At 51.6% G+C, this 13,710-nt stretch overlaps 1 protein-coding gene across 1 annotated transcript; it reads left to right on the forward strand.

The window, feature by feature from the left end:
- Window positions 1-11,271: 11,271 nt before the first annotated feature.
- On the forward strand, window positions 11,272-13,332 carry KRP23_1185 (Catalase-peroxidase 2; the record flags this gene model as incomplete). Its single annotated transcript, XM_067882266.1, has 1 exon — window positions 11,272-13,332. One exon carries the CDS (start codon window positions 11,272-11,274, stop codon window positions 13,330-13,332), a length of 2,061 nt encoding a protein of 686 aa, XP_067751753.1.
- Window positions 13,333-13,710: the final 378 nt, after the last annotated feature.

Below are 13,710 nucleotides of genomic sequence, written 5' to 3' on the forward strand. Positions count from 1 at the left end.
GGCGATGAAACCAAGCGAGAGCAGCAGCAACAGCGAAAAGACACGGGGCGTGCAGCGCCTCATTGTGGAGATCATCATCATCCACCACGAGGGGGTTTCAACCGTCCGATTTTGGCAAAGCACTGTCCAAGTGATTTGTACCGGTGCATGGTCTGGAGACCCAATTTTGTTGGTTACACTATCCAATAATTCTAGTATCAATCACAAGACTTTCTGAACAGCGGATGTAAGAGTGCCGATACAAACTTAAAAGCCGGGGAGTGCAATTTTAGCACTTACCTAGTGCGAGCAACAACAAAATACTTGGCTCGCCAGCAAACACGAGACTCGATCATTTCAGCTCTGCGGTACCTCGCTACCCAGACGATATCGTTTCTTGTCACTACCGTCAGTGTTTTCAAAGCGATCCATCAAACGGTGAAGCGCCATCTTGTACTGCACCAGCTCATTCTGCTGCTTCACAAACCGATCGCGTGTTTTCGTGATCGACACGAAAGCGACGCCATTCTCCTTGCCCGCGTTCGCTTCAAACGAACAGTTGTGCTGCTTCTCATGCATCCATTTAGTCACGCAACTCTGTGCATCTCGGCGTGTCTTACAGTCAACCAGTCCAGTTGTTATCATGGAGAGTGCAGAGCTTCGTAGAAATGCCTGCACCTCTTCATTGGCTTTGAAGAGTGCGTCCGGCATCTCCCACGAGAATTTCTTGTCCATCTGCTCAATGTTCATCTTGAGCCACTCGATTCGTTTGGTAGCAAGGAGGAGAAGCACAACCAATTTGTCCTTGCTTGGGTCACTGTCTAAAAACTGCGATAAAATATTGGATAGATGGCCCAAGTAGACTCGGATCGGCTTCCTTCTGATCATTCACCAACTCGTCAAAGTTGCTCTCATCTCCAGAGCAATTAACCCATTTCCAAAGCAATCCGATGTACTTAAAAGTGAACGACTCTTGTGCCAAAGCTTCTTTCACAACCATTTGAATCAGTGCCTACTGAGCAGCTCCGGAGTCGAGACCCTCAACTATTCGCAGAGAAAGCTCAATCGCAGAGTAACCATCTTGAATATGTGTCAGTCCTTACAAGAGCATTAAACTGGAGTGCGTACAAGATACTAGTTTCTGGGAAAGGAAGCACCAGGACTCTGAAAAATAAGATGGTCGCAACATTGGTCGTTCAACTGCTAAAGTTCACACGAAAGAGGTGATTTGGTCATTTATCGAGGCGGCACCGCCCTGATTTGGGTAAAACTGATGGTACGGCTGGGTATTTCCCGCATTATGCGGATGTTGAGTACGCTGTGGAGAAAGTGACGAAAGGTTATCGCCTCGTACTTGTCAGAAACGATGCGTCACTTGACAAGATAATCAGAGTCAAGGAAGTTAAGGAGGCGAAGGCCTTCGGATACTCACCGGATGAACGCAAGGGATTCTTCAAGAATGGTGCTTATCACACCTACCAATTCATCTCTCAGTCTCGAATTCAACTGGTGTAATGAAAATGGCACCAGGTGCACTGCTCGTCCCCTACTCCATCGCAATATCTTCCTCTTCTTCACGGGGACGCTTCTTGCCTGTCGAACTTGCAGAGTCCTTGCCTGCAGGGTCCTTGAAGCGCTTCACAAGCAGCTTTTCCTTCTCGCCTATAAACTTCTCAACGCGATTTTGCTGCGCTTCGTAATGGCGACGTGTCTTCGCGATGGTAACGAACGCTTCTCGGCCAGTCCCTTCAGCTGTTAACTCGAACGACGCCTTCGTTTGTTTGTGGCGCGTCCACCGTTGCGCATGCCTTTGATTCCTGAAGTAAACCAGTCCCCTTGTGGTCATTGTACTTTCAGGACCTCGGAGGAAGGCTTGAACTCGAGCATTATCGATAAACGAAGCATCTGGCATTTCCCACGTAAAGGGTTTGTCCAATTTATCAAGTTTCTTGTTCAGCCATTCCATCCGCAGCTCTGCGAGAGACGCTATGATTGTAAACTTCTTGTCTTGCGTGTCCAACGCATCCGTATACTCCGAGGCCGCGTTGATAACACGATCCAAATTATTAGGTTTAATCTTCTTGAAATGGCCCACCACCATTTCAAGAACGGTGACATCCTCACTGCGAACAGCGCACTTCCAGAGTAGCTTCCGGGATTCACACTCCACGAGCTTTTCTGGGGCAATACTTGAGGCTTTTTCAACCACCCTACGTAACAGCGCCGTTTGCGCCTCGCCATATCAATCACTCGTAGAGTCAGCTTCATCTCTTCATCTGCCCCCCATCTGTACCTGCTATAGTCGTCGTTTGATGAACTTGAAGTAGTAAGATTTAACGCTTTTAAGACAGCATCTTTCACGTCAGCCCACTTGAACGTATTCAGAATCAAGCAAAATCCATTGGTAAACTGGTTCATGTTTTTCACACCACCGAAAAAGTTTTCGAGCAAGAAGTCGACAAGAGTAGCATCACCAGCCTTCACTATCAGCTCAATCATCGTCTGGCAGAAGGGTAGCGTATCTGGCTGTGAATCGTCGTTGTAACTGCGGCGACCTCGAGACGCTCGACTTTCTTCTTTCTCGGATGGTTTTTCACTAGCTCTCTCCATGAATTTCCGCAAAGTCCCTGCATCCACAGACTTTTGCGTTTGGAGAGCAGCAGCCGCAGCATCGATGTTAACGAAATTAAACGTGTAATCGAGGTTTTTCGTGGCAGGCCAGGCAAACACTGCATATCGATAAGCCGTTGCCCCCCTCATTTTATCTCCCGAGGAACCATCGTAGAGGCTTGTATCGTGCGCCTTCCACAACTCGGATAGTGTTCGCCTACCGGGGTTCAAAAGTGTTGGCGTAAAGATAGTATCCGTGTCGCCCCCATCAACGAAGTTGCAATACATTGTTTTCCTCCTATCGCCATACATCGTTCCGTCAATTGAGTACCAGGTGACACAATCTGTTCGGTCGAACTCCTGCCAGAAAGCATTTTCTGCAGTCCAGCGGGGATCTCTGTGTGCACCTAAGCGACCGTCGTAATGCTGGACTTTGCGGGCAAGCTGCGCGATGTAAAACACCATCGCCTTGTCTTCTGGGACCAAACTGTTGGCTTCAAGCAGCGCTCTGTACCTGGTGTTGTCCATTTCACTAAGTGCCCCAGCACCTTTGCTTAAAATTGTTATCTCCGAGTATTCACTCTCCAGCAACAACCCGAAACACTCGTCCTCTGGCTCCACTTCCTTCAGCACCTCGGCCAGCTCATCACTCAGTGGTATATCTCCCTTGACACCCTCCAAATATTTCATCTCCACCGGCAGCGAAAGCGCGTACGTCAACATCAACTGGAACCCACTTGTCACTTCTACTCTGGCACATGGGGCATCAGCAAAGTACGCCGCGTAGTGTGGCAAATAAGCTGCAACTCCCTTCTGCACACCGAAATCATGTCGAAACTCCACATCGCGTCCCCGATAGACAACCAAATCTCCTCCCGAATGCTCTGACGGCAATTGCACCACTAACGTGGCCACGACCCCGTCCTCTTTGGTCTTCTGCTGCTTGCGCATTTTAGCTCCTGGTCCATGAACCACCAGGCTCTTCATCTCACAAGTAAGTTTCATCCTCTTGAAGCCGAGTCGGTCCCCCACCAACTGCGTCAATTTCTGCATCCCAGATTCCCATTCCGGATTTTTCATCTTCACTTGGTCCGGCGATAGTGTCCACGTATTGTTGGAATTTCCATCTATGTCAATGTCATCTTGTGTTTTCTTCGTGACATTTGCCTCACAAACTGACAAAATCTGGTATTTTCTCTCCTCGGTCAAAGGCACAGGAACACACCCGTCGATTCCTCCAATGAAAAGTCCGGGAATGGATGGAAGCACGTCGGCTTGGCCTCCGACCGAGAACTCACCCGCATCCACCTCCGCCCTCTCCAGCAATCTACTAATCACAGCCGAAGTCTTGCCCTCCGGGATGGGCACGTCGTCTGGTTCCCCCTTGTAGCCGAACGGCCACCTGGTCCTGATCTTGGCCTTGGCCTTGCGCTCCTCCGCGGCGCTTATCGCGTCTTCCAACATAATTCGAATGGTTTCTTTGAACTAAGCAATTTGTGGCGGGAAACGATCGGATTGGTTGACAAGGTTATCTACCAATCCAATATGATAACGAAAACCAATCTAACCCAATCCGATCACACTTAAAGAGAAGCTTCGTGACCATGGCGTGGGGTAATCGTTGGGGCGGTGGTAGTTGGGGCGACCGCTACTACGAGGAAGAGCAGCAGTATGACACGACGCAGCCGACAGAGGAGGAGGTTTTCAAGAAGGGAAGGTGGCCGTTTGGAGTGAAGGGTGAGGCGGAAGACATCCCTCTCCCGAAAGACGCGGTTTGTGCGCAGTTGAGCAATGTTTTGGCTCGGGCGGAAGACCAGGCGGGGGAATTCTCGTTTGGAGGGCAAGCAGAGACTCTACCAGCAGTTCCTGGTCTATTTGTGAGAGGGGTGGGGACAATCGCTCTCCCTCTGTGTAAAGCACAAGCCGGGGAATTAATTACCAAGTGTAAGAAGAGTCCTTTTGGGCAGAAGTTAAGCACCAAGATGGATGAGAAAGTTCGCAAGAGCTGGGAACTTGCACCGGATCAAGTCCAGATCAAGAATCCACTGTGGAAAGCTGGAATGGATACCTTGAGTGAGATTATCGCTGGTCGACTCGGGTACAAAGGTGTCTCGATGCAGTGTAAGCTGTACAAGCTGCTGCTGTATGGCGAAGGAGGACACTTTGTGAAGCACCAAGATACAGAGAAGGAGAACGGCATGGTGGCGACGCTGGTGGTTCAGCCGCCGAGTGAGCATAAAGGAGGGAATCTGGTAGTGTATCGTGGTGGGAAGGCAGTACAACGTCATGATTTTGGGAAGAAGGATGGCACCGCGGCGTACTTGTCTCATTACGCGGTGCACTATGCGGATGCTGAACATGCGTTGGAGAAGGTGACGAAGGGTTACCGCCTTGCGTTGGTGTTCTCAATCTGCCTACCGCCGAACATGCACCACCTCATTAGAAACCACGACATACCGCTGAGTGAGGAGCTCGCTGCTGCCATGGGGCGCTTGAACTCGGACACTGATTCGTTTGCGTTGATGTTTTCCCACGAGTACACGGAGCAAAGTATCACGGATTTGGGCACTCGTGCGCTCAAGGGAATCGATCGCGCTCGAGTTGAAGCATTGGAGGAAGCGAACGCGATCCTTCCAGACGAGAAGAAACTTTATTTCTATCTTGCAGAGCTGACGCTTGATGCGAACTTTTACGATACTGGCGGTGATTGGGAGGAGAGCGAGCGAGACGAGTCGATTAATTGGTACTCAACGAGTGGAGAAAGCTTGGGAAGTGGCATGGACGAAATCGAGCTGAACTTTTTAAATCCTGGGCGGGAATCGCTTGCTGAGCTCTGGAAAGACCGTGGGAATAGTACTTTTGAGGGGTATCTTGGTAATGAGGGGGCGACGAGGAACACTACTTACTCTCGATACGTGATCATTGCGTGGCCTGCTGTGAAGAGCGTTGAAAATGGTTTGAAGTACATCAATGCCAGTGCTGCTCTTGCGGCTTTGAAAGCTCAAAAATCAGTTGATGTTGCTACGCTCCGGTCGTTCATGACTGCTGCTGCGAATGCGAATTTGGTGGGAGCTGACGATTCTCTCTCTCTCGGTTGGCGCAAACCAAAGTCTGATTCTCTCTCAGTTGAGTTTTCTCGAGCGTTATGTGAGCTGCTAGCAAGTGTTCGTGACCCACAACTCGTGAACGTATTCTTCAGTACGTTCTTCAACCGCCTTGAAGAAAAGGAATCTGTCATTCCATCAGTTGTCAAGATTGTACGAGTATTCAAATGGAGTGACATTGCTCATGAACTGCTGAGCTCGTTGGACGAAAGGATTGAGGGAGCAGGGTTTGGCTTTATGGGTATGGGGCATGTACCTGAACCTGATGACTCGGGCATGAAAATAGCGCTTCGGTTGGTCGAAAGATTGGATGCCGGGATTGCTCAACAAACGCTACTCAAGGTAGCTGTCGAGAAAGCTGTCATGATCCGCGATGAGCGTTTGTGCTCATCCCATGTAATCGGCCTGCTGTGGATACTAGTGCTTCGACATGGCACCAAAAGCATTCTCGAGCCTCTGGCAAACAAAGTCAGACAAATGAAGCCGGCGTTGCTAGATCACTCAATCCACATATTCTCTCAACATTTGACTGGTATCGATCCGTCGGACGAGAAGTTCATTTTGCTTGTTTCTATCGCTGCAGTTCGTATCGAATGGCTGAAGAAGCACCTGCTGGCCATGGAGAAGCCTTTCAGCTGGAAAATGCCAAGTGCAACGTTCCCTGAGAACGCCCAGATTCAGGCATTCCTACGAGGTCCTAAGCCGTCTATGACCACCCATGGCGTGCTCAGTTTTACTGGGCTTCCCGATGCTCGAAAGTATGCGACGAAGTGCATGCGTAGCAATCATGCCAACGCTTCGTTCACGATGGAACCCGGAGGTAGAGGCAAGGACTCATTTGTGACCGTCACCAAGACCCGATACTGGTTTTCCGAGTATGAAAATGGCTTGCTGGTGTACAAGGATGAACTCGAGCGTTTGGAAAAGCGATTTGGTGAGAGGGGCGGCGGTGGTGCTCAAAAGAGAGCCCGGCTTGAATAATGGAGAACGGCCTTGGTGATCTGCGTAGGTGATGTGCCTCACAGCGTACATTGTTTTACTTTTGCTATTGAAATGAAACTCAATGTGGTGCGTACATGGTAGAGACTTGATCTTGCTACGTTCTCGTTAGAAACGTCTCAAGTGTCTTGCCTGAGTAGTGCAAAAGTGCCAAGTATGAGAAATCTCGACTTTTTCTTATACCGCAAGTGCTGTCCGTTGCAGTCAGACCACGTGCAGTTCAAGAACCTTCAGTGGCATCGATGAGTTGGTGAAACGATAGTTATTGACTGCACACTGTATGTTGGTGGTGGTGGACAGCCATTTAGTGAAGCACCGCCTCACCCAAGAAAAAGCTGTCCGTGCAGCTGAATTAGTAACGAAGATGGCGCGGGTTACTGGGACGAAAGCGACCACGATGAGGACCACGATGAGGACCACGATGAGGTGATGTATCTTTATGAACGGAGAGGAGAGGGCATTTGTATCACCAGAGCAGTCGGAGTGACGGTCAACTTGGCCACGTTGAACTTACTTGTTCGCATTGATCAATCTGGTGGTCCCAAATGTCTTACAAGACATCAACAACAAGAGCGTATAGAAGACGAGTGTAAAGCTAGTAGTCCAACGGAGGAGGAGGTTTTCAAGAAGGGAAGGTGGCCGTTTGGAGTGAAGGGTGAGGCGGAAGACATCCCTCTCCCGAAAGACGCGGTTTGTGCGCAGTTGAGCAGTGTTTTGGCTCGGGCGGAAGACCAGGCGGGGGAATTCTCGTTTGGAGGGCAAGCAGAGACTCTGCCAGCAGTTCCTGGTCTATTTGTGAGAGGGGTGGGGACAATCGCTCTCCCTCTGTGTAAAGCACAAGCCGAGGAATTAATTACCAAGTGTAAGAAGAGTCCTTTTGGGCAGAAGTTAAGCACCAAGATGGATGAGAAAGTTCGCAAGAGCTGGGAACTTGCACCGGATCAAGTCCAGATCAAGAATCCACTGTGGAAAGCTGGAATGGATACCTTGAGTGAGATTATCGCTGGTCGACTCGGGTACAAAGGTGTCTCGATGCAGTGTAAGCTGTACAAGCTGCTGCTGTATGGCGAAGGAGGACACTTTGTGAAGCACCAAGATACAGAGAAGGAGGACGGCATGGTGGCGACGCTGGTGGTTCAGCCGCCGAGTGAGCATAAAGGAGGGAATCTGGTAGTGTATCGTGGTGGGAAGGCAGTACAACGTCATGATTTTGGGAAGAAGGATGGCACCGCGGCGTACTTGTCTCATTACGCGGTGCACTATGCGGATGCTGAACATGCGTTGGAGAAGGTGACGAAGGGTTACCGCCTTGCGTTGGTGTTCTCAATCTGTCTACCGCCGAACATGCACCACCTCATTAGAAACCACGACATACCGCTGAGTGAGGAGCTCGCTGCTGCCATGGGGCGCTTGAACTCGGACACTGATTCGTTTGCGTTGATGTTTTCCCACGAGTACACGGAGCAAAGTATCACGGATTTGGGCACTCGTGCGCTCAAGGGGATCGATCGCGCTCGAGTTGAAGCATTGGAAGAAGCGAACGCGATCCTTCCAGACGAGAAGAAACTTTATTTCTATCTTGCAGAGCTGACGCTTGATGCGAACTTTTACGATACTGGCGGTGATTGGGAGGAGAGCGAGCGAGACGAGTCGATTAATTGGTACTCAACGAGTGGAGAAAGCTTGGGAAGTGGCATGGACGAAATCGAGCTGAACTTTTTAAATCTTGGCCGTGACACTCTTGCTGAATGGTGGGAAGGGCACAAGAATATCTCGTTCGAAGGATATCTCGGAAACGAAGAGGCCACGAGATTAATCGAATACGTTGACTACGCGACCATTGCGTGCCCTGTCGTTCAGTGCGTGGAAAAATCTTTAAAGTGTATCAACGCCAGTGCTGCTCGTGTTGCACTACAAACTGAGCAATTGGTAGATTCTGCTGTGCTCGGCACGCTCATGGACACTGCTGCAAGCGTCTGCTTGTGTGGCCCCGGGGATCCGTGGTCGCACGTAATCTCCAAAGTGTCAGATTGTGCCAAATGTTAGTGGATGTTGCAGATTCAACATTGGTGAATTTGTTCTTAAGGACTTTTGGGCGCGCTTGTGTAGGGAAGAGGATACCATTCCATCCATTATTTCGACTTTGGGTAAGTTTGAATGGAATGACATGGAACTAGCGGTGCTGAGCGCGTTGATCGAGAAGATAGGGGAAAAGGCACACGCCTCCTTCGGAGGAGCTGTTTATTGATGGAATGAGGACGATTTCAGTCCCTTTGGGTAATGTGCAAGCGGAAGAACTTGTTGCCAAGTGTGAGGAATCTCTATTTGGTCAGATCTTCGACACGGTAATGGATAAAAACGCCCGAAAGAGCTGGCAGGTTCAACCTGATCAAGTGGAGTTCAAAAACCAGAACGCTATCGAGGAGTTGATTGAGATCATCTCTGGGAGATTGGGGTATAAGGCGTTCCCACGCAGTGCTTGCTGTCCAAGATTCTGGTATAGGCGAGGAATGCCATTTTGTGGAGCACTAGGATACGAAGCAGGAGGATGGTGGTTCAGCTGCCGAGTTTGCACGAATTTGGAATTTTGATCGTACGTGCAACGCTATGAAATTGGGTGGAATATGTTTCGTCCACAAATTCAGGAAGTAAAGCTTGATCTCAATGTGCGCCGAGGCACTCGCCAATAAGCGTATGCGCATAGGTAAAGCAACTGTAACGCAATATGCACGCTCATTGAGGTAAAATATTGTGTGGGAGCTACAGGATGGTATAATGTGCTAACTTTTGTTCCGCGCAGGTGACGAATGGATATCGTCTTGTTCTTGTGTCTTACTGCTATTTGCCGAGGAGAAATACTGAAGATTTAGGTGCTTACGGTTCGAAGGCGAACATTTCGTGCACCGCAAGAAGCAAATACTGCCGCACAGGAACAAAAATGGCTTTGACCATGGTTCTTTGAAGCAGAATGCTCGCTGTAGCAGCAATAAATCTTGTACTCTCACCATGAGCTCGAGCGATGGCACTGTTTTCAAGCTGCCGCCCAAGCTGAAGCGTCCGATCCAGCTTCCTGATGGGCCTACCACCCGTGGTGCTCACTTGGGGGCATTGTTGAGGGGGGTAATCCTCTAGAGGGCTACGGCCACTCCATTATTCGCTGCAATCCTTCAGTGGCACTTCGTCTTTCATCAGCTGCAGCTTGAAACTATGGCATGTGCATTTGGGACAGAACACCCTTTCAACGTTCCAGCCTCGTTTGGTTTGCGCGATTGCACCATGCTTTACTTGATATGGTCTTGGCAACGTTATCAGCTCTGTTGCCAATATTTCGGCCATCAACAGATCCAACGTTTTTCCTCCAAAACATCAGAAGCCTGCGTTTGGCTTTAAGAGCATTTTGTAAACTTCATATGGTTTAGTAAAAAAATACGTACGGCGGCCAGTACTACAACACCACTCAATCATTGAACACATGGGGTCAAAAACCGCTTGTCTCGTTTGGATTACAGCCGTTTTTATTTGATTCGATTGCCATTCAAGATGTCGGGCACATTGCAATTAGTGCTGCGACCAAAGATTACGCGATAGCGAACCATAAGCAAGTGCACTGCGGGATGCACTGCAAGGAAGTGTCCCGTGTGCAGTATTGTAGAATCATTGACGTACATGAACGGTAGTTCTTCAGATGCCATTTCCGGCTCAACATCCTGTAGTATCGCAGTGACCCGGTATGACCAGTGCTCAATGGAGTAAATGGACGAATAGATTAGATATTCTATCATGGTAAACTTATCGGATACTAGACCAGAGATCCCAAATCCAGATCGTTGCTGATATCGTACGAATCCAGTGTGTAGCTTCTAACTCAACAAGAAGCGATCCACACGTGGATATTTGTCATTTACGCGGCTACTAATACATGTAGAGTGCGCACATGTACAATAGAAGCATTGATGACCAGAATCCACAGAATGGCAAATCCAAGGTTGGCACAGGAAGACTTTTTAGTAGGCTATCCGTGCTTAACTGCCCAAACAGTCTGGGAGCAAACATTTTATCTTTTGCTACTTTACAGCAGTGAACTGTGCCGATCGCGGTAACATCTGACAGTCGGCGCTTGGACATAATCACTCGCTCTCTTTCACGCAAGCGCTGCGTGCTTATTGTATACCACATCAGAAATTCTACTTCCCAACTTGCCATGGGCGGAGGCAAATCGCCAAAGGCCCGTCGCTGAAGCTCTTCCCGTAGCCTACGGGCCGTAGGTCACAATTTACAACTTGCAAAGCTAAACACTTCTTCGCTTGTTCCGTCGGTCCAGGTCAAATCTTGGTTTGATCCCAACGCATGGTTCTTGCCGAGCTGATGGTTTAACAACAAGGATACCATGTTGTACGTAAGCCCCCAAAGTGACTCATCAAACCACGACGATCCACTTGTTCCTCTACCGCTGTAGATTATGGGACCATGCGAACAGTGAGACGTTTAGCATCCGGGACTAACCACCAAAGAAAGCACAACTACCGGTTGATCAACTCAGTCACAATTCGATTCATCTCGAAGGCAACAAGTCCCAACGATGAACGTCCGTCTCGCCACATTCGTCGCCGCGCTAGCGAGCCTTTCTAGCGGCGCTATCGCCGGCAGCTGCCCGTTCGGCTACGACAAGGTCGCGTCCGTGGCCAACCAAGACCGCCAGATTTCAACCGAGCTGTACGACCCCAAGAGCTGCGATGTGATCGACTACGATCTCGTCAAGAAGGACCTGGAGTCGCTCATGACGAACTCGCAGGACTTCTGGCCCGCGGACTTCGGCCACTACGGCGGCCTCTTCATCCGTCTGGCTTGGCACTGCAACGGCTCCTACCGTCGTGCCGATGGCCGCGGTGGCTGTGACGGTGGCCGCATCCGGTTCAACCCGGAGCACAGCTGGGCCGACAATACCAACCTGGACAAGGCGCTGAAGCTGCTGAACCCTATCAAGGAGAAGTACGGGGACGCGCTGTCGTGGGGTGACCTCGTTGTGCTATCGGGTGACGTCGCGATCAAGAGCATGGGTGGCCCCGTGCTCGGCTTCTGCGGTGGACGTCGCGACGATGCCGACGGTACCAGCAGCCTGCAGCTTGGCCCGACGCCCGAGCAGGAGGCTGTGGCGCCGTGTGCCGTGGACGGCCAGTGCAAGGAGCCGTTGGGCCCCACCACCATGGGTCTCATCTACGTGAACCCCGAGGGTCCCATGGGCGTCCCTGACCCCGCGCTGTCGGTGCTTGACGTGCGCGATACGTTCAAGCGCATGGGCATGAACGACCGCGAGACGGTTGCTCTGATCGGCGGTGGCCACGCCTTCGGCAAGACGCACGGTGCTTGTCCGACCGGTCCCGGCCCCAGTCCGCTGGAGGACCCTGAAAACCCGTGGCCGGGTACCTGTGGTGAGGGCGAAATGAAGGGCAAGGGCAACAACACGTTCACGAGTGGCTTCGAGGGCTCGTGGACGTTCACACCCACCAAGTGGGGCAACGGCTACTTCAAGGGCCTCACCACGCTGGACTGGGAGAAGTTCGACGGTCCCGGTGGCCACGTGCAGTGGCGCCCCGTGCCCGACACGAACCCTCCCGTTCGCATGCTGACGGCCGACATTGCTCTGCTGCACGACCCGAGCTACCACAGCATCTCGCTCGAGTTCGCAGCGGACCAGGCCGCTCTCGACGACGCCTTCTCGCACGCCTGGTACAAGTTGATGTCTCGCGATGTGGGGCCCGTGGCCCGCTGCCGTGGCAACGACATCCCTCCTGCCCAGCCATTCCAGAACCCGCTGCCCCCGACGCCCGGCAAGCTGCCGAACTTCGACTCTGTGCGCTCGGACATCCGCAAGCTCCTGAAGAAATCGGTCGAGGGTCTCACCAGTGACTCAAGCGCCGATGGCACGCCGTACAATGGCGCTCTGTTCGTGCACGCTGCCTACCAGTGTGCATCGACGTTCCGTATCACGGACTACGCCGGCGGCTGCAACGGTGCCAAGATCCGCTTCTCGCCGCAGAAGGACTGGCCGGTGAACGCTGGCGTCGACAGTATCATCACCGCTCTAGAGCCGATCAAGAAGTCGTACCCGAGTCTGTCGACCGCGGATCTCCTTGTGCTAGCTGGCCAGGTGGCCCTGCAAGAGGCTGGCGTGAAGACCAAGTTCCTTGGTGGCCGCACGGACGCCGAGAACGGCGAGGGCGACGACATTCTGGCGCCCCGCGAGTACTACAACACGACGGCTATCGCTGTGCAGGACAACATCAAGATCTTGGGTGTGTCCGGACAGGAGGCTGTGGCTCTTGCCGGTCGCCCACGCAGCGTGGCGCAGCAGAAGGCTCAGGGCTACAGCGGCTCGTACAGCAACTGCTCGGAGGCGCTGACCAACGACTACTTCAACGTGCTGCTGAACGAGACGTGGACGCCCGTGTCTGCGAAGGAGTACAAGGCCGAGGGCAAGGACCTCTTCATGCTCGACACGGATCTGGCCCTGCTGGAAGTCCCCGAGCTCAAGAAGGCGGTCGAGTTGTTCGCCTCGAGCGACCACGCCTTCAAGCAGGTCTTCGCCTCGGCCTGGGCCAAGGTCATGACGGCCGACCACTTCAACGCGGCCAGCTATTAAACTAGTCGTGGTAGTCTAGTACCTCTGTAGTGACAATGATAAACCGATAGCAACACGGAAGTATATGTTTGCCTGCACCATGTATCGGATACCTCCGTTCTCCACCTACCATGACCATTCACACTAGATAACTTGCCATGGCTTGGGGAGCACGCTACAATCAATATGACAGTTAGGTTGACCAAGAAGAGCCTACCGACGAAGAAGCTTTTGCCGATGGCAAGTGGCCGTTTGGAGGTGAAGGCCAGCCCAGCGATGTCCCGACGCCATCCGGAGCTGCGCACGGGCAGATCAGTGAGATGTTGTCAAACGCAGACAACAACGCAGGCGAATATGCCTTCGGAGGACAAGCGGAGACTCTACCAGTGGCCCCACGAC

Source organism: Phytophthora ramorum (genome assembly GCF_020800215.1).
Source record: "Phytophthora ramorum isolate Pr-102 chromosome Unknown Phyram_PR-102_s0001, whole genome shotgun sequence".
In the NCBI taxonomy this organism is placed as follows: domain Eukaryota; phylum Oomycota; class Peronosporomycetes; order Peronosporales; family Peronosporaceae; genus Phytophthora; species Phytophthora ramorum.